The sequence below is a fragment of the Anarhichas minor genome, unplaced genomic scaffold (assembly GCF_050575085.1).
Source record: "Anarhichas minor isolate MPS153535 unplaced genomic scaffold, ASM5057508v1 ptg000010l, whole genome shotgun sequence".
Lineage (NCBI taxonomy): Eukaryota > Metazoa > Chordata > Actinopteri > Perciformes > Anarhichadidae > Anarhichas > Anarhichas minor.
Genome location: NW_027466456.1, coordinates 13888343 through 13909814, shown reverse-complemented (window position 1 = coordinate 13909814; position 21472 = coordinate 13888343). Strand labels below are relative to the sequence as shown.

Here is a 21472-nt window from a genome sequence, read left to right as displayed (position 1 = left end):
TTGGTAATATTTAATTACAAAAAACTAAGACAGGAAAACAATAAATAAAACTAATGGTGAAAAAGTAAAGGAATTAAGTACAAAATTATCAACAGTTAAATGTCCAAAAATGGTTACATAGAGAGAATATTAACATGATAATTACTGGTTGCTTGACAGCAGTAGTTTCCAACCATTTCAAAGTAATGCCATGAGTTTAGCAAAACAAAGAAATATCTGCCACAGGAATATCTATATTGACTATGTAAAAATGTCATATTGTAGTGAAGTGGGTATTCCGTGATGCAAAGTAATGTTGCAAAAGGCCCAAAATGTATCAAACAAGCAAATTCAAAGAGATTTAAATGAAACATTTGCTTTTTTAAACATATGAACAAAATATATTTGAGCTTACTTCAAGGCTTCACCAACTCAGCCCACTTGCTTCAAAAAATAATGCAGCAGAATATGCATTAAAATGAACAGTCAGTCTGTTGCTATACATTTCTATTTGTACATATGGTCAGTGCTATATCATTCTCTACTTCCATGACCAAAAACAAAAGGCATTATAAGTTTCTTCACAAGTGTCATTTGGCTCCAGTGATGTCAGATGATTAGAAATGACCTGATTGGTCCCATTTAATCACCAAACATACAGATGCAGTCATACAAGGGGTCTTTCTTTGCACATACATGTCCTGCGTTGCTGTGGCAATAATGCCAATCCGAATCATTTTAATAATGCTGCAGCTTTAATAAAAAAATGGAAGAAATATGGTTTAAGGATACACGTTTTAGACTAACTGTAAGTACTTAGTGATTTATTAAACTGGCATCAAGTTATTTTTTACAATTTGTACAACATTTTGTTGGAGAAGTTGATGTTTGTGAAGATGAGCTTGGTGCAGCAGACGGTGACAGCTGTGGGGTTTCGGCCTGGAAGAGATGATTGGTAAGTTTAAGTGGACAAAAGATGAAGGGTAGTATCCTTCCATAGAAACATATTCTCAAAACACGACATTATAAACATATTTTTTCATGTAGAGGGAAAAAAAGAGTGACTATTAGTTGTTAACACACCTACATACATGAAATCACCATTACCTATCAAAGTGAGGCATTGATAGCTGGAGTATGTATGGTCTTGGAGACTGAGGCGCCGTTGCTGCCCTCTGCTGTTAGCACCTGGAGCTGCAGCTGGTAAACACTGTCAGCCTGAAGACCATGAACTGTCACCAACCGCTGAGACTGAGGAGGATGAAGCAGAGTAAGTTCAGAGTACCACTAACAAAAGTATCACCAGACTTATCCGAACTAAACTTAACTAAACAGAAAGAAAAAGGAACTTGATATAAAACACACACGCACACACACACATTTCTAAGGCATTTTCGTTCTGCTGCTGGCAAAACCTAAAGCTGTCACTGTAGACCTCTCTTTGTGTCTCACCGGTGCGATTGTCTGTGTCTGGGAGATAAGTGTGTCTTCGTGTCCTTCCACTGCTGCGGTAACCCCTGATTGCAGTGTCCAAGTGAATTGGAACCCCTCCACAGCTGCCGGGTCCAGTGCATGATGGGATATCCTCCAGCGGAGCTTCATGAGCAGGGTGCCATTGACTTGTTGAAAGTCAGCCGTCAGTCGTTCTGGACGCAGTACCACCTTTCTGCTGGCCAGGAGGCGCTCTGACACAACCAGAAGACACAACACATGTCCTTCATCTATGACAGAACACTCTTTTACATTTTGTCTCCGTAGATTAAACACGACTACAGTTTGAACATTGTGATGGTTATTTGAAGTGCATTTAAAAAGCTTATTGTGCGGCTGTACAAGAAGGTTATATAGTATAATATCTAGTCTTACCCTCAGTGTTGCAGGTCAAAGCTTTGCCTCCTCTGACCCTGATGGAGGAGCAAGTCGGGGTCGTAACCCAGGCAACAGCCTCTGACCCTTGGTCAGCCTTCATCACCACGGCGACACGGTACTTACAGGCAAACAGCAAGCCTGTGATGGTGTGATGGGTGCCCTGGAGAGAGAACATCAAAAAGTGTTTAAAAGAGTGTTTAAACTGCACACAGCTGGTTTCTAAAACTGACATATTACAAGGTTCTGTAAAATATAGACACAACCTCTACTTTTGTTTCTAAACCTGTCTGACATAAGCTGCTTGTTAGCTCCATGGTAAAATAAACACGACAGTTTGAAGTGGCACTTTGCAGCTTGGCAGCTTCAAATGGTGAGGAAAGAATGGCATAACTGTTTGAAAAAAGCTGAACTTCAGTGAACAGAAATCATGCTCTGTGACCTCAGCAAATTGCACACAGCACTCTGATATTTATCAAGCCACTGCGTCTGTGATCATTTAAGATGAGAGGTTGACACCAGGACAACAGTGGGTCAAGATCGAATGTTGGCGAGGTCAGTTTTCTCCTGATAAATGGGCAGATATCAAGTGCACTGTATACATTCAATAAAGGTTCTTTTAACTTTATTGCAGCTTCACTTTGGGATTTGGGTTTAAAATAGCTGCATTGTTAAGAAGTTGGTGATTCAATTTGAATCTCAAGTAGATTTTGTTTTGCCTTTTTTAATTTTGGTGACACATTTAATTTAATTCTGCAAATTACTTTCCCCATAGAGCATTCTCATTCAAACCCCTCCCTATATTTCATTATTTTACATTTAAATATAAGATAATTCAGCCAGGGTTTTGACAGAGTTATGGTAAAAGACAGGTTAGGCAGAGACAAAGTTACACACATACGGAGGATCAGAGCATTCCAGACTGATCGGAGTTATGGTGCTGAAATCTGATCTCTGATACACATATATACACAAAAAGACACAACAACAATGCTCACAAAGAGCCGCATAAAACTCAGCCAGGATAGTTATACCTGCACAGTTGTTGTTCTCTCTGTGCTTGTAACATTAGTACTGCACGTATGTGGACGCCACCGCAAAATGTACGGCCCAGGATGTCTCTGCCTGCCTGTGAAGCAAAAGAAAGACGGACAGACAGTGGACATGTGTTTATCTTGTGTTTATTATCATGAATAAGACAAATATAACAGGATGAATCTAATACACGTCCTACTATTCTCTACATTTCTCTTTTACATTTACTCCTTTTACCATTTTCTGGTGAAAATTCTCATATTTTGTCTTTATTCTTGATTGATGATTAACAATCATTTTTGTTTTTTCATTGCCATGGTCACTGAAAAGCACAGATTCTGATCGGCTGGAAGGTGTGGATTTGTTTTGCATCCTTCTTTTGTCTTCTACTGTGTTTTCAACTCACCTTGGTGAGGCCACTTCCAGAACACCTTGACCTGCAGCTGGTCATTGTGATAATGAGGGGCAGCGACCTCCAGGCGCAGATTGCCAGGAGTGACAGGGTTAAGGGGGGATTCAGGGTGAGGCAGAGAGGACGAGAGGGGGAGGTCAGAGGAAGAAGGGGAGGAGGATGAGAGGGAGGGAAGAGATGATGAAGATGAGGAAGACGGGAGCTCGTTGGAGAAGTCTTCACCTTTGGTGGAGAGGAGAGAAAATAATGTTACAAATTCAAACTATGGCTGATTTGACGCTGTCTTTTGCAATGAGGGCAGTAAAAGGTAAAAACATTTTGAACATCAAGCTCATAAATATCTGACATATTTCTTGCACATTTTCACAATAAACACAATTTACGTGTTCAGAAACGTAAACCTTTGAATGCAGGCGTGGTTTCCTAACCACTCTAAAGTAAGTATTATTTATTGAGTAGCTGTTCTGAATGCTTATAACTAGCTACATTGAAAAAAACAAAACATATGAATGACTGGATGTATGAAACCTGTTATATAACACATGGAATTTATAAATGTATTATATTGTGCCAGGAATATCATAAACCGGTCGACGAGAGTGCAGCTGGTAGCTAGCTTTCCTGTAATTCACTCACTCAGAAACACCAACTGGTTTTATCCGGCCTAACTGACCCGCATGAGGAAAACATCGCAAATACGTGGACGGTGTCAAATATTAATGCTGCTAAATTATAAATGGCAATATGTTCCATATTAAATTGTTGGTATGTGGTTTGGTAATTGAGCTGCAGATGGCTATAATCCTCTGCTGGGCTGACCGACAGGTCACCTATAAATACCTCTTTAAACAGTTTAAACAGTGCAGCTGTAGGGAGACCAAATATGCTGACAACCAGTAAATTCAGGGGCTCTGAACAAACTACTTACTAACTAAAATAATCTACTCAATAATGCACGGCTCTGTTAACAAATGTGTGCTGTGGATTCTGCATGCAGTATTTACTAATGTCATGACAAGTTAATGAAATGTTCAGAAATGTGTACTTGAATGAGCCTCTATGGTTGCTAGGAGAGTCCTTAAGTAACTGTATTGTTGAATCTCAGCGACACAAACAGTACAGCTCCAGTTTACACTACTTGGGCAAGAAACCTCAGTCTACTGAGCAAATCTGAGCCGTGCAGTTCCTTACTGTTTATTCCAACGAAACAAATCTGTAAAAAAAAAAAAAAAAAAAAAAAAAAAAAAAAAAAACCTACTAGAGATGTGGTGCCTTCCTAAAAGTTACACATTTCTAGCGATTTTACACGTGGCTGTATTTGTTCATCTATCTAAAGATAAGATGTTCATCCAAACTGCTGAGAGAGGCAATGGTGAAAATACTGTATTCATGGTATGTAAAATCAAGCTACATATATTCCATTAAGAATAATTCATCCTTGCACCGTTTATAAAACTCTTTACAACCACTGTAAAGCATATTAATAGTTAGACAGAAAAATAATCAATAAATCACATTCTACTGAAATTATGAAGAGAACATTTAATATAGACAGTGTTAGTGACAAATATACAACGTATACCATAATGTGGAAAGTGGTTTATTTGTTTACCTGTATGAGTTATGGTGGAGAAGACAATTTGGGCTCTTGGACCTTTCAACCTCTTCTGACCCCAGTAGGCCACCGTCTGGACAGACAGGAAGTAGGAAGTAGCAGGCAGCAAACCCTGCAGCCACAGCTCACACTGTGCCTATAACACATGTGAGAATGGGAACATGGACAGAGAAGTTTTCTTAGTCTTTGGGAACGGTGGTTCTTGGCTACATCTCAGTCTGTCCTAATTCCCTTCCACATTAGAATTTGACCGGGGTCTGATAGAGACGGTGTCAAATGAAACACAAATAGCTCTGATGAGCCTGTGTCCTTGATTCAAAACACAAACTCAGGATCACCATTTTAGCCAGCAGTTACTGCCACCATCTTCATCATCCTTACTGTCATCACAATCCTCATCACCATCATCCTGAGTGTTGTGTGTCAGTGCAGACCTGTTCTGCATTACCCTACTGTTTGACTGACAGCTCATTAACAGGCTTTTAGTCAATCAGGTCCGTCTGTCAGCGTGGATTTCAGCTAGTCACAACAAAGAGATGCTTGGATGATAACAAGTGTGTGTGTGTGTGTGTGTGTGTGTGTGTGTGTGTGTGCGCATGCACACTTAAGACAGAATGAGACAAAAGCAAGTTAAAAGCAGTTTCTTGGTGACCTGCAGACAAAATGGGTTGAAGTATTTCCATTACACTTAAGATAGACAAAACATATGGCCTGTACAGCTGTGTGTGTGTGTGTGTGTGTGTGTGTGTGTGTGTGTGTGTGTGTGTGTGTGTGTGTGTGTGCGCGCGTGTGTGTAAAACAGAAAGAGTGAGAGAAGCCTGGATTTCTATTTTGGTGCATAATGTCAGTGAACATTATATGCAAGAGGCTGATGTATATTTAAAAGCACTGATTCAGCAGAGGTTTTTCTATGTTTGAATACTTCCTCCAATTTCCCGTTTTACTTCAGGTTTAATGCTAAATCCCTCCAGTCCTGCATAAATTCCTGACTGACAGGATGTATGTTTTATACACATCTAGGTAAAGTATCATCATGTGCTAATGGAGAGGAATACAACATTAGGTCTTCCTGTGATATGAAAACTAATTCACACAGAAATGTTATTCTGGTCCCTACCTACCTGTTGTGATGCTGCTGTCCATGTGTGCGTGTGTCTAGATGCAGCTGCAAGTAGGACACACTAGTAAGGGGGGCCTCATTTAAATGCCAGGCGCCCCAGCCAAGCAGAACAGAGAAGCAGACTAGAGATAAATGGCTCCACCAGGCTCAGTCTGGGATCGCCATCACTACTTAGGATAGCTAGGTCCATATGAGTGTGCGCGCATTCAAACCTCCAAACTTTGATGTTTATCTTTTTGATTATTTTGTCTCTACTCTTGCAGTGAATACTCATATTGGAGTTAAACAGTTAAGAGGGTCTAAAGCTGATGGATCCTGTGCAAAGAGTACACTAATTTAAGGAAAGAATGTTCGGTCCCTACACAGGCAATCTTAACTGTTGCGTCAAAGCTGTAATATCGGTGCTGTTTACTGTGATTATGGGTACTTTGGCGCTGCTGACTAGACTTGGTTGCATTGTGAACATATTACATCACCATCACGCCTATAATCATGATAGTAAAACCCACCCTCTTGACTGTTCTAAAAGCATTACATATAATTTCAAAAATACAGCAAGAAACCTATTGTATCTCTTAAGAAGTTACTCTTTGAATTGAGCAACGAGACCGGAATGGTTCAGTCTCTTTATCTAATGTGTGTTATCACATACACGTGCTGTGCTAGCAGCTACAGTAATAAATAATCATCTAGACATCAGTCATATAACCCAACCTCTGCACAGATCTCATGCTTTACTTCTATGATGACTGAACACTCACTCACTAAGGCCCCCGTGCTGTAATGACTAGCATGTTGTCAGTGCATTCCCAGATGCTTTGACTTGAGTACATGTTATCCAAATGCAGGAAATGCCAGTCACTCCACATGTCTAAGTTATCATGTTATTTCAACGCTGTGAACCCCTACCTACATGTTGTCATAGTACTTTAACAAAGTTATGACCCATAAAGATAATGGCATGTCTGTCTGAAGACAATATTGCATTTTCAGATCCACAAGGAACATGTGCACAAATTGTTGTAAATTTCAGGGTGAATGTGTCAAAACTAGATCTAAATGTAAAATAATAAATAAAAAAAGGTAAAATATCATGAAACATAACGCATCTAAAAACTTGAATTATCGTTAAAAAGTCAAATCAACTTTGATGGGATGCAAGTTTTAAGAATGCAAAACAATATGCACCTAATTTTTTTCTTATTATATGAATCAAAATGCTTAGTTGAGATGTCTGAGCACCTCCACCTAATTCTCATTTGTAGGCTTTTTTACTGGCTACAGGTGGTTCAGCGGGACATTTCTTTATTTGAGGTAATCCGTTCCTATGGTGTGTTGTTTTCCTATTTAATTGTGTGATGCTGAATCTCAAAACGTACACAACATACAAGTTGCTATTGTTATATGAAATCAGTTATTCCAATTTGCAACACCACTGGCATACAGTAGCTGTTTACAGAGCCTGTTCTGTTTGAGCACTGCAGAGACCTGTAAAATCAGAACCAGGAGAAAACAAGGAATGTATGTGTGTGTGTGTTTGGTGCATGGGTTTACAGACCTTGTAAAATCTCTCAGGTGCAGCTATATAGATCTTGTGCATGCGGTGTGTGTGTGTGTGTGTGCGCGCTTTTAATGTATTCTTTAAAAGGACACATTTGAATTTAAACCTACAAACTGAAGTGTGTGCTTGAAGAGTGGAGACCGTTACTCACTTCAAACGGCTGTTTTAGGGTTAAAACGTGGTTTTAGGGTGAAAGAAATAGTTCGATATGTTGCTTAATATTATTCGCTTATTCGCTTTCTTGCCAAGAATTAACTGAGAAGAGCTCTTTTCTTGGCCTGCAGTCTTATTTGCACCGTGAGGTTGCCAGAAGACCAGTGGAGACAACACAGAGTCAATGGTCCTGGCCAAGAAATAGTCCAGCGCATAACCCTCCATGAAACCACAACGTGGCATTTTTACACTTTTGTTTTTGGACAGATTTACAGATGAGACATAACTTGTTGAATAGTGAGCTTTAGAGGTGCTGGTAGGCAGATTTTCTTACCTTTTGACGTGGCCAAGCACGATTCCACCTGCTTCCAATCTTTAAAATAAGCTAACGGTCTCCTGGCTGTGGCTTCATATTTATCATACAGACATGAGCATGGATTTAATCTTGTCATCTAACACTTGGCAAGAAAGTGAATATGCATATTTCCCAGAATGCTGAACTGTTTCTTTAAGGTTAAACTTTATTTCATGGGCTGGGTAAGCAGGTTTGTTGGTCCCTAGAAGTATAGAAGTAGAAATATGTGTGTATGTGTGTAAGCACTTTGACAATGTGCAAAGAAGTCGCACACAACATTTATGGGATATTATGTATATCATATAATCATTGTGGTCGTACATGTGTGTATCTGATAGGAATAGATTGCACAGAAAGGAGAATATAAAGAAATCGGGATAAAAAAAGCATACTTAAATCTCTATATAATCTCAGTTAGTGTGATTACATTTATAAAAATGTTTCCTTACCCCTTGAGTCACTCTGCTGTTGCTTTCCTTTTTACCCTGTTCTGGTGTGCGCGAGTGTGTAGGTCGCGTGAGCACCTTTTTGTGCACTGTGTGCGTATGCAGCGTGTGTGTGTGTTTGTGCGCTGTGTGTGCTTGTCGAGACATCCAGGTGATTCTGTAGTTGTGGACAGGCAGGTCTGCCTCTCTGGGGGGCTCCCAACTTAAAAACACCGCCACTGTGACCCCACTTCCCCCCGACCTGAGGAGAGACAGCAACAAGTCATCAAACACCTCCACAACATGGATGTAAACAAATCTGTGGTAATAAAGTAGACAAAGTAAAGTATAAGTAAATGTTTCCTCATAAGTTACAGTGATTGCCTGTAAAATAGATGCAACAACTTAATGTTGGGTTTCCTATCTTTCTATCGTTTTATGTATGTGCACACAATTCATCATTATGTCAAACAGAAGCTACAATTTAAGTCTTCACCTCTGTTATTAAATGTTTTACTGGAATATTCTAAGATGTGCTAATCTAAGACATGGTCTGAACTTCATCTGTCCTTGTTTAGAATTACGGCACACAAATAGAAGACAAAATATATGATTGGAAGAAGGTCAGGGATGAACTGTAATTTGCATGCAGCTACGCCATCAGACATCTACTTGACCACATGTTATGACTGACTGCCCACAACGGTAGCCTGCAGTCCTGAAAGGATGTATAGCTACTAATCCAGCAGGGAAGATTAATCATTAATCTATCTAATCATATTTCACCTATTGAGATGAGATACCTTTCCGTGAGCTGGGTGCCTGGTTGAGAAGCCGTCCGGTCTAGAGTTTGGTTGCTCACTCTGACGTTTATTGGAAGTTCTGGAGGTGAAGGGTCTGCAGTGAGAGAGAGAAACGCTGTCAAGAGAGAAATGGCAGAAATGATCATCAAAATAATAATAGTTGTTGGCACTTTTCTCTTGGGGGATTTGGGAGGTAGACAGTCGGAGGGCATTGTTTAGAGAGACGACAGTAAATAAATCACAATTAAACTGTAAAATAGGAGAAGACATTCCCTGTGAAAATTACACCCTGAACCTGTTTGTCCCAACTGTTGCTAACATCCAATACCAGGTCATCTACAGCCCCTATGGCGAGGAAGCATATATGGAGATTTAGTGAAGACTAATTGGGGTTAACATCATGATTCCTACAAAGCAGATGCCGTTCACCAGCTTGACTGAATTGTCTAATAACTCGATGCTTAATTTGTTGCAGTGCAGCAATAGAGAAGCCATTCCGGGGGAGGAGGGGGGAAGGAGAATTTCCTCTTCCTCTTAGTCTCATTCAAGTCTGCAAAGCCAATTAGATTTACAGCATCAAAGGTGAGCGATACTGGAGAAGCCTGAAGCTGCCCTTTTCAGCAGCTACCACAACACAAACTAAAGACAACCTCCACTAGTTACTGTTTGCCTCCAAGATTAAATCCTGAGGTTGCTGCTCTTTCTACACTGGTTCTGTATCTCATGAGAAACTCAAACCCCAATCCTGTATTTGATTAAAACAACAAAATGTATCCGATTAGAACTACATCCCCCGTGGCAGGCCTCCCACAGGCTTCGGGCTGTGCTCGGCTGACCCAGATGCAGAGATCAAAGTTAAGGCAGCGTAGTAGGTCTGCAAGACCTGGCCTCTGTGTGTGTGTGCGTGTGTGTGTGTGTGTGTGTGGTTTGTCTTTGGAATAAGCAGGATGTATCTCAATGCCAGAAGTAGATCAGAACCAAAACACACAAGGCCTTTTTCATTGTGTGTTTATTTTTTAATCAGTGGACTTCAGTCGATTGTTTCATTAGATGAAGACATCAAGATGAGTTTTCTGAACCAGACATTCCCTCGTGATTACTGCTGGCAGGTACTGTGCAACCCTAAGATCTGAACAAATAGGAAAGGGGATTTGAACATTCTGATTCTCTCTCTGGTTAGCATCAGGTCACAGTGGAGGAACTCCAACCATCCTGGTATCTGCAAACTTCCTGATTTGTGACCCCTGACCTCCAGCCCCTGACTAATCAGACCAATGGCCTGGAAACACAAGACTCTGACTCCTTCGAATGTTGAAGTGTGTGTCTTTAACCTTTAACCCTGGCCCTCACAACACACACACATACAAGGGCACCCACCAAAACACACACACACACACACACACACACTGTGTCTCAGAGGATTAATTCAATATTTTGGGGTATAAGCTTACTTGCTTTCTTCAGAATTAGATAAGCAGATCAATACAATGCTAATTTCTGTCTATTGTATGTGATGCTATAGCCAACAGCCAGTTATCTTAGCTTAGCATAAAGACTGGAAACAGGGGGAAACAGATAGCCTGGCTCTGTCAACATCCACCAACCACCACCTGTAAAGCTCAATCCATTCATAAGAGAGCACCCAGTCGGCTGTTTTGAGTTTGTGTGTACATGTCAGCATGGTAACGTTACTGCCATTTGTGATCTTCTAGTAGAGCACAAGAAAATTAATTCCTCTTCAAGACACTAAATATTGTTCATAATTTGTGTTGATTAATCCAATTATTTCACGTTTTTTTCAGGCATGTAGTGGTTTGTATGCACCGTCACTGGGTTGAAATAGATTTGTTTCCTGATTTCTTCTGTTTTCTTTACATTGTGGTTTGCTTAACATGACACTGCTTCCAGATAGACACATACGTTATACCCTTAACCCTCGTAAAAGTAAAAAAATACACACTGGCTTATATGCAGGCAAAGAAGTGTAATCATATATAATGGACAGACATGAGAATCTACTCATCGAACTCTCAGCAAGAAAGCAAATAAGAGTATTTCCCACATGTCCCATTAATTATTGCTTTAATATGTTGATGGGCAAGTTTCAGTACAACGTGGACAGCTTGTATATTCTCTTAACTTTATTACATGAGGAATTCGACTATTTGGTGTTTTGTTGAAGGCGGTGGAAAATGCTATCTCAGACACCTCTTCATAATCTCCCATAAGAGCTCAACTGATAAAGAACCTTTTTCCAAAGCTCGGTCCAACCTGAAGTCATTATTCAAATGCTGACAAGCTTTAGCCAATCATGGCAGGGGATTCATATCCCTAGCCAATCCTGGCACAACACCAATATGACCTAAGCCTGCTAAGCATTAGAGCTAAGACCTCCTACTGTGTGTGCCTGTGTGTGTGCGTGTGTGTGTGTCTTGTCTGACAGACCTGCAACAGGGATTTGGCACTAAACCAACTGAATGTGTATGCATTGCCTTACTGTATATAATATATATGTGTGAATACGTGCATTTGAAATTGCGTATTTTTTGTTTCCTGTCTGTGTTTTATGGACTGCCTGATAATTTCAGCTGGGTGTACTTTAGCCATCAACTCTGAGTTAATGAGAGAGAAAGGAGAAGACAGGAAATGTCCCTGAAGTTCTGACATTTCTTCAGAGAAGTGTAATATCACTCATAAAATGACACAAATGGAACGCAAGAGCCTGTGTTTTTGCTCAGTGTCTCGTGACAGAATATCAAAATTCAACAGATAAGTTGGGGAAACATGCAGGAGGAATCATCACTCTCTGTGGGACTCTCGTAAAGACAATGAGAGCATGTGTTAACACTGTGTTTGTACTACCTTTACTGGAGATGTAGTGTTTGCTGGGTGTGGTGAAGCCTCTGCTGCCGTGGCTGTTGATGGCTGCTACTCTGAACTGGTACCAGCGCTGAGGTCTCAAATCTGACAGAACCACATCTTCAGAAAGCGTCTATAAATACAAACACATCACATATAACAATGACAACGTGCATGTCAGAGAAAGACTTTAGTTCAAACGCATTTTCATTACCTTTCTTCATCTAACAGATACAATTATACGTGATTCATGACAGATTTAGAAATTTAAGAGTAACTTAACAACCCTTAAACATGTTCATTTTGCTGACCTCCAGTGGTTTAACCTCTTACTTTATTACAGTGATGTACAGGTGTACTCCATGACACTGTGACATTACAACCATCAGTGATGCTGGGTGTGGTCACAGGTGAAACAGGCTTCACATGTTCAACCAGCAAGGGCAGCAAAACACATCTTTGAGGGTAAGATACAGAAAATATCGTTCCTTAGGGGACAAAAACTTGCACAGCCTTAAGGCCTTTACACACGTGTGCGACTCTATTTAAATATTGTATTGAAAAAGTGTCGCAAATTTGCATGGCTGCTGGTATGAATAGTTTTGATGCGTAGTATAGCATTTCAGATTTTTGTGATGGTTATTTGTCGAGCCCCCGGTGTGTAAAGGCCTTAAACTTTAAATCTTGATAAACAGGTATTTTTTCCTCAGAGAGCATATGAACGTCGAACATTTAAAGGAATAGTTTTATATTTTGGGAAATACACAAACTGTTTTTCTTGCTGAGAGTTTGAGAAGATTGGTACTACTCTCATGTCTGTGCTCATCTGTCCAGGCAACAGCCAGCTGCTGATTTGCTTAGCTTAGCATAAAGACTGGAAACAGGGGGAAGCGGTTAACTGGCTCTGTCCAGCAGTAATACAATCTGCCCACCAGCACCTCTAAAGCTCACCAACTAACAAGTTATCTCTCATTTGTTTAAGCTGTGCAAACACAAGTCTACTGGACTATTTCTTGGAAGTGACTGCATCCAGCTAAGAAATAGTGCAGATATTACACAGATGAGATGTAGCGTGTTAATTAGAGCTTTAGAGGTGCTGGTAGGCAGGTTTTCTCATCTTTGGACAGAACCATGCTAGCTGTTTTCATTTGTTTCCAGTCTTTGTGCTACGCTAAGCTAACCCGCTGCTGGTTTTAGCTTTTACATTTAGCGTACAGACACGAGAGCGGTATAAATCTAACCATCTAACTCTCGGCAAGAAAGCAAATTTACATTTATTTCCCAAAATGTCAAACTACTTTATTTTTTACAACACTGAACTCGCTGTTCTTTATGGAAATCACTATATTTTCTAAATAATAAGTATAACAAAACAGTTTGCTTCAATCCAAGCCCATTTTGGGCACGTATGTTTCGCCATCTCTCACAAATCAAAAACATGACAGAGCTCTGTGTATTTTAAGACACGTGTACTTCAAGACGTTTTACAAGTTAACGAGGTGGAAAGTCGGATTGGAGTTCCATCTCATAATGGTGAAATTAAATGATTTACCAGAATTATTGTTAAAATTGCTAAAGATTCACATGTTTTGTCTCCTTGACAGTGCAAATGTAATCGACTGCTTAAGATCTACTGATCCACACACACGCACACACACACAAACACACGCACACACACGCACACAGACAGACACGAGCTGCCATCTATTTAAGTCTATAATGAGTGTTCAGTCATTCAGAGTCAGCCGGTGGAACGACTGTGGCTGCCTGTGGTTCCTTTTTAAGCTCTGCTTATTTACCTAACCTCACACAGGCACACACACACGCGGACGTACGGTGCACACACACACACTCACTCACTCACTCACTCATACGCGCACACACAGACGTACGGTTTACCCTGGCAGAATAGGAGACTGGCTGGGTTGGAGAGGTTTAGACAGCAAGGCAGCAGACTGATGAGGTGGAAACAGAGTCTAACATCCATCTCCATAGTTGAGAAGTTTCATCATTCGAGGCAAATTGAGAGTTATGAGTTAAAGCTATTACAAACTGTGGCGCTGTTCCACCGTTAAAGGCACAGGGAACAATTTGTATAGCTTCAATGACTCTTAGACAGAGTTAGTTAAGTGCCATGTTGTTGCATCAATGTACATGATGTAGCTTTCCTACATCAACTATTATTCCCCCAATAACGTCGAGATGGTGATATTAACAGAATTGTCTCTTTAAATAATGAAAGATGACTCAAAATACGAATTTCTTTATGATCGCAATATCTCAAACATTCTAATCCTCAATATAAAGACCCGGGTTGAAAGGTAATAGGGTGCTGGCTACTGTACAGTAGTTACCATTGCAACAGTAGTCCATGGAGAGGCATGGTCTTCACTGGGATGAATCCCGACGTTCCAGCGGGACTGGAGCATGTAAACGATCGGCTCCACGCTGACATTGAACTTTGACATCCACACTACCTTCACGCGTCCCTCTGAATCCTCCACGAAGCTCATCTCTCTGCGAGGCTTCAGAGGAACACCTGGAGGAAATCATGGGATTGTTATTTAAAAGGGCAAAACAGGAAAGAAATGTACATAACATCAAATAAACCAAACTGATTGTGAGATTGATGGATACAAGTGTACCGTATGTTGACATTTTTTTTACAGATTTTGTGATTGGCGGGACATAAAATAAAATGTAAATAAAATGACTTGACTACCAACATAGTGACACTAGGGATAGGCGGTACATAGACAAGTTTCACTGGATGTCTCAAACACCATCATATCTAATTACTGGAGAACACACAGTATATAGTCAGTGCTTTTAAAACTGTTGTCACTTCATAAAACATATGACATAATTGGTAAAGCAAAATATGTCATCACTCAAACAATATTTTCTTTGTGTTTGAATATTATTGCAGCCCAATCTTCGTCGCATAGGCGTCTGAGGCAGTTTGTACTCCTGGCTAGCTCCACGCAGACTTGAGCTGGAGCTTTTAACCGTCTGGGACTTCAGATGCAGTCAGGCACACAATATTTAAGGATCTTTATTACATTAAATTGCATTCCTTTCATTTAGCAGACACTTTTAACCAAAGCAACTCACAATAAGTACATTTAAACACCATAGGAACAAGAGCTAGATGTCATTAAATATTGTAAGGGCACCCCTCCCAAAGAAACAACAAAGCATGTTCAGTGCTATGAGTAACAAGCACAGGGGGCCAATGACAGCACTCAGCTAACAGAGATCCTTTTTAACACCAGCAATGACACTTTTAATCATCACAGTGTCATGCTAATTAAAACAATCAAAAACAACTTCTCTCCATCAGTGCAGCAACCTCTTACAATAAAGCCCACACAATGTTACAAACAAGTCCCAACCTGCCTTCTTTACCTTTATATAGATTGGCTGGGGCTTGGCAAGTGTGTCCACATTCATTAGAGCAGCATTTCCTGGGGGAAGGACAATGCTGGTCTAACGAGCAGCTCTCCACGCAGGCTGCAGCGAATCCGGTGGCTCGCTGAGGCGGAGGGCAGTCCCCCTGACGAGACGACCTCAGAGAGGTCAGAAACTCCCTGCTCGTCACACACTCCGTCTGCTTCTGAGAGAAAGGACAGCGGGGGACTTGTTATTATTACAGTTGACACACAACGGAAATAATACGTAATGTATAAACACACACAGGAGGGCAGAAAAACACACAGCAGAGGTGAAAGTGTTTCCTTTGGTAAACTCCTACTGACTCTTTCAAGGCAGCCTGGTCTGAAAGGGGGTTTGTGTGTGTGTGTGTGTGTGTGTCTCTGTGCACATGGCTGCAGATCATCAAAATGTAAACACAAGCTTTAGCTAATAGCTCTGAATTACCCTGTGTTCCCAACCAGCCAGCCAGTCAGCCATCCAGCCAGTAACATGCTTCAGCTATTGTGATGAAAAACTAATCTGAAGACCAAGCCGGCTGGCTTTACAAATAATAATTTAGGGCCCCACACACACACACACACACACACACACATATTATACACTCACGCATATACATTCAAAAGCTCACAAACATGTTATTCATAACACACGAAAGCTTGCATAAACACACACAGGAATGCTCATTCATGGAATTCACAGTCAGAAAACAGCTTCATGGTGCCAACAAAAGCAAGTTTCTGGTGCAGGAGTGACACAGCCACCAAAGGTTCACTCACTCACTCACTCACTCACTCACTCACTCATACACACTTTCTGTCTTACCTCACAGGACTTTGGAGAAAGCACCTTCCTTGTTTCCCACAGTTCTTTGCATGGCTGAAGGCACTACACATAAACAAACAAATAGAAATAAACAAAATATGAGGCTTAAGGCACAATAAAGTAAGGGTTTCACAACCCACACTTGTTTCATCACACATGATAAATTGAGAAAATCAACACCATCTTAAAGCATTAATTCAACATTTTTGGAAAAGATACTTATTTGCTTTCTTGATGAAGAGTGAACTAGTTGAGAGGATCTCATGTCTGTCTGTTCAATATATAGTTACAGCTTGCAGCCAGTTAGCTTAGCACAAAGACTGGAAACACCTAGCCTGACACCGTCCAAAGGAAACCAAATCCACCTACCAGCACCTCTAAAGCTCACTAATGTTACATACGCAGACCCATATGGAGGTGCAGCTAAAGACAGATTTTGTCATTAGGCTAGGTCAGCTCTGTCCCCTGTTTCCAGCCTATTTGCTGTTTCCAGCCTATAAGCTAACAAGCTACTAACTAAAGCCTTATATCTAAAGGGCACTTATGAGAGTGGTAATGATCCAACTCAACGCCAGAAAGTGAAAATAAGCATATTTCCAAAACTGTCTATTCCTTTAAGTAGCTGAGGTTTGAAGAAATACAACAAAGTAAAGCGGTAGAACAAGAATAAATTACAAAGTGTCAGAGGGTTTTAGCATTTGCAGAGCTCTCAAGTGTTTAAGCAGGTAGGGAAAACAGAGGAAACACACACTCCTAAAGCACACATGCACACACTCATCTGGTTTGCCACCTCAGTGAACTGGTGAATGATGGCTCTTACCAAATTAAATCCAGACAACATATAAAAACTGCGGTTTCACCCTAAACCTCCTCCCCCGTCCTCTCTCACCCCCTCTGTCCGTCTCCCTCAGCTCCCCAGTGTGCCTGGCTTCAATCATTTCTACAATTTATTCCTCTCACTGATTCCAGGGGGAATCAGTGAGAGGAATAAACGAAATCAACAAAAAAAATCAACAAAAAGCCATAAAAACGGCACAAATATAGCTACTGTTGGACGAAAACATGTTCTCCAAATGTGCCCATTTGCAGAATGATGGCTTTGGATACTGTCGGGGTAATCATCCCACTTGAGCACTGCATTACAACCACGTAATATCTCATTTTATGTATGAAATAAGGGACAAACACTACATAGTAACTTGTTGCTGGGATTCATTTAGCATCGACAAACCAAAGACAGTGAAGCCACATGTGCTGGTTTCTTAAGTTGTAGGACATAAAATGCAGTCTCAGCGTGAAGCACGATAGCTGTTTAATGTTGTATAGTCGGCTCATTTCATTCAAGTCATGGAAGAAAAAGTTTGGGTTAGCTTGAAGTGATACTCCACCCCCAAAGTCTCCCTACTGAGTAATAAACACTCTGTAGGCTTGAAGTGTGGTCGTGAAAAGTGTGTAGATTGATTCTCCACAGGGCTGTAGTCAGCTTAGAATTACGAAGGCAACAATGGATTCCAAAAACGACAATATAAAAATCTAAATATGGAGAGCAATGACTAAAACACCTCCGCTGTCCATATGTATGTCCACTATGTTCCATGACTGTATAGCTTAAACTTTGTGGTTCCCATTATCTCACCTTCTTATGTATATTGTCTGATACATATAAACAATAATGTATGAATATAGCTGGTTTGCTGGCTATTTCACCGCTTACTGCCTCCGTCCTCATGCTTGTTCTAATAAGACTTTGTGTGTACGCACATGTGCATTAATCTGCTGACTGTAAAAGCTAAGTATAAATTTGTATTCTGTAAAATGTTGATGTAATAAGTTAGTGCTTGTGTTTACTGTGCCACTTACTGGAGTCTGTACAGCCAGTGTATGTTTTGATTGTTGGTTTATTGAATTTAAATCCAAAGTGGCAGAAAGGAGAAAAGGACTCGTGATTGACAAGCCCTCGGGGCAGCTCTGCTTCTTCCTTCTCTCATGTTGGACTGAGGGCAGACTGGACGCTTTGACTTGCTATCACCTCTCGAGGTACAAGTGGTATTACAAGACAGGACGGACCGGAGCTAACTGGTTAGCATGCTCATTTTAGTAGATATCTCTGCAACACAATACAAAGAGTTTTTTAAACTAAAATTCTGGCCACACATTGCAACTTTAACTTTTCTTTTCCTCCTCTGTAATTGAACCATGCATTCTTCAAGGAGTCTGGGTATGAGGAGACAGAGAGATAATACAAGACACACACACACACACAGTATTGTAACCAGATCCTGTAGTGTGATGTGTTTCTTCAAGGAGCTCTCGTGGGTCTCTTCACTCGACCACGTGCTGCTCAGGTTGTCAAAATCTACTTAAAAACACCTCACACACACACACACACACTATCTTGCATCCAAACCCAGCCCACTCTGTACTCCCCCCTTTTCCTCCTTTGCTGCCACTTTGATCAGTTACAGACATGTTTCATTTTTCATACCGTCCCCTGTTCCTCTCTTCCCCTCCCATCCCTTTCCGTAATCCTCTGTTCTTTTTGTCTCCTGTCTTCACATTATCACTCCTCTTCTTCTCCTTGACCTCATCTCCGTGCTGTCTTTCTCTACCTCCTTCCTTGCCTCACCTCAACACCTCTCCTCCCGTCCTCCTTCTGCTCTGCATGTTATCCGTCTTGATGAAGTGAATGTTTAACATTTTACTTGTTGTCTTAAATGGCTCCTTTTACTTTTAGAAACTAATTGTGGTTGAAGTTAAGACAAATTTCCACCAAAGTTTAGAAGAAAGATTTTTTTGTACTGTACAGTGGTTGAAAGTAAATAAGTACTACTCAAGTACTGTTCTGAAGTAAATTCCATTTAATGCTACTTTATTATTTTTCCTCGCCATTATTCAAATAGAAATGCTGGACTTTTTACTCCATATGTACGTAGTAGTATTTGTAATTAGCTCTACATTGAACCTACCTCCAACATTTAATTACTGCTCACATATTAATGCAAGAACAATCATAATCCAATAATATATTAAGTTATTCTGCATCATGAATTTATGTAGTGTTTGATATGTAACGTATATTTTGCTAGTAATACTAATAATCCCTTCTTTTACTAATGATAATACGGCCGATTCAATGCAAACCATTTACATGTAACAGTGTTTTTTTAAAGTAATAAATGTAAGTATTTATTATTTTTACAATATTATATACATTCAATGGGGAGAGAAAAGCGAGAGAGGAGGGAAAGGGGGAGTCAAAGCAAATGGATTGAAGGTGAAAACACTCGTGGCACGTTAGTGGCGGACACCTTACTCTCTCAAATATCACTTGGATGTTGTAAATCCCTGAAAAGTGCATGCACTATATTTATGTAAGAGGAGCTGAGAGACTTTTGGCCTTGAAGGCGACATGATGAGTTATGCGTGTGTGAGAGAGAGAGAGAGAGAGCGGAAGACACAGCAGAGGTCAGAGGTCAGAGATGTTACTGCTTAACACACCAACACACTGTAGCAACAGAGCCTAGATTAATGGCCGCGTACGCGTCTGTTTGTGTGCACAGTTTGCATTGGAGCTCCTCAGATATCTGTATAATAATTAATCAATCACTCACACACACACACACACACACACACCTCGTCTCTCGCCCGTCCTCTGGCCTCCCCTGCTGTTTTATGGCCTCACCTGCCACGATAGAGGGATGACAGCCACACTCAGCGAGAGGGAGGAGAGGAAATGGGCGAGGGAGGGGAGGAGAGATATGGTTTCAGAGTGGATAGAGGGGGGAGAGAAGTGAGTGTCAGTTGAAAAGGAGAGAAGAGATGAAAGACAAATAGTGAAACAGGTCCAGAGAAAAGGGAGCGAGAAAGAGAGAGAGACAAAGAAAGACAGCCACACACCAGATGTGCTCACTCTGCATATACAGTCACTGGCTCGTTCAGTGGGTGTAATGTGAAAAACGATGTATGTTAATTTACGTGTTCAGCTTGTCATCAGTTGTTCAGAGTCTATTTTGTGTTCTCTAACATACGGTACATGTGGGTAGCATTTAGTATTGGGAATCGTTTTTATCGTATTAGTTTTGGTGCAAAACACCAGTGGCAATATCAAAACATTTAGCAATATTGTTATCAATATCAATACCTTAATTTGACAAACATTAACCCGTTATCTTTGTAACAAAAGAAGTCACAGTTCTCAAAAGTTAATTGTTGGCTATACACAAGCTGTCTTTTTATCATGTCGTTAAAATTTGAGTTTTTTTAAATTGTAGTTATGACTTTGTGCTCAATCTCAGGGTACCTGGATCGCGATGTCACATTGGTTTGTAAACTATGGTTTTGAAGCCCAGAGTTCTGCATTTTGGCTATCTTGGTTTTTGGCCATTAGAAATAATGCCAGTTTAAGGCACTTCCTTATAAGCTTCACATTTCAGAAATGGAGGTTGCCTCCTGGCTATTACCAAGTATCTCTCATTAGTTGAGGACCACATTTCAGATAAATCGGATTGCTTACAACAAAAGCTTGTTGTTTGATGTTTCTTCATCTATAAACTATTCTTTTATTCGCCAACACACAGAATAACTTGAAAGTGATTTTCCATCAGCTTTTCTCATCTTCCCCCAGCAGTGGTTTTGAGAACGTGACCGCTCTGTTTGAAGTGAAGAATAGCATCCTCATTCTCTCCTGCAAAGCAATTCAGCAGATTTCCTGCGAAATCTGACCTGGTGGCAAACATGCAGTTTAGTGGTTGATGCAGACTCACTGATGTCACATCGATTTGAGGTTAAAGTTGTAGTGAGAGAAGTAGAGGACCACCCCAAACAACAAACTGACAGGAGTGTAACTGTATGGAAACAATAATTGTAGCTATGCTAATAGTCTGTGACTAATTCTGCTAGAATATATAATTGCAATTTTTTGTATAGTATAGAATGTCAAAAGTGATTTTGAGAAAAGTTGTATGCGTTTCTAAATACTTGTAAAGTGTCTTAACCTAATTAAAGAATCTACATTATAATAGTTTTTCTCCCT

General features: G+C 40.4%; 1 protein-coding gene across 1 annotated transcript in view; it reads right to left on the bottom strand.

Annotated features, from left to right (window-relative positions):
• Nucleotides 1-1089: 1089 nt before the first annotated feature.
• Nucleotides 1090-21472, bottom strand: part of anos1b (anosmin 1b) — a 37218-nt gene continuing 16835 nt past the window's right edge. The window contains exons 3-14 of the mRNA XM_076088661.1: nucleotides 16441-16503; nucleotides 15592-15799; nucleotides 14538-14722; nucleotides 12187-12316; nucleotides 9325-9418; nucleotides 8546-8783; nucleotides 4905-5043; nucleotides 3287-3514; nucleotides 2880-2974; nucleotides 1846-2008; nucleotides 1432-1664; nucleotides 1090-1230 (exon numbers count right to left, since the gene is read on the bottom strand). Of these exons, the coding sequence (XP_075944776.1) occupies nucleotides 1090-1230; nucleotides 1432-1664; nucleotides 1846-2008; nucleotides 2880-2974; nucleotides 3287-3514; nucleotides 4905-5043; nucleotides 8546-8783; nucleotides 9325-9418; nucleotides 12187-12316; nucleotides 14538-14722; nucleotides 15592-15799; nucleotides 16441-16503 (1917 nt within the window). The remainder of the gene's footprint in view (nucleotides 1231-1431; nucleotides 1665-1845; nucleotides 2009-2879; nucleotides 2975-3286; nucleotides 3515-4904; nucleotides 5044-8545; nucleotides 8784-9324; nucleotides 9419-12186; nucleotides 12317-14537; nucleotides 14723-15591; nucleotides 15800-16440; nucleotides 16504-21472) is intronic.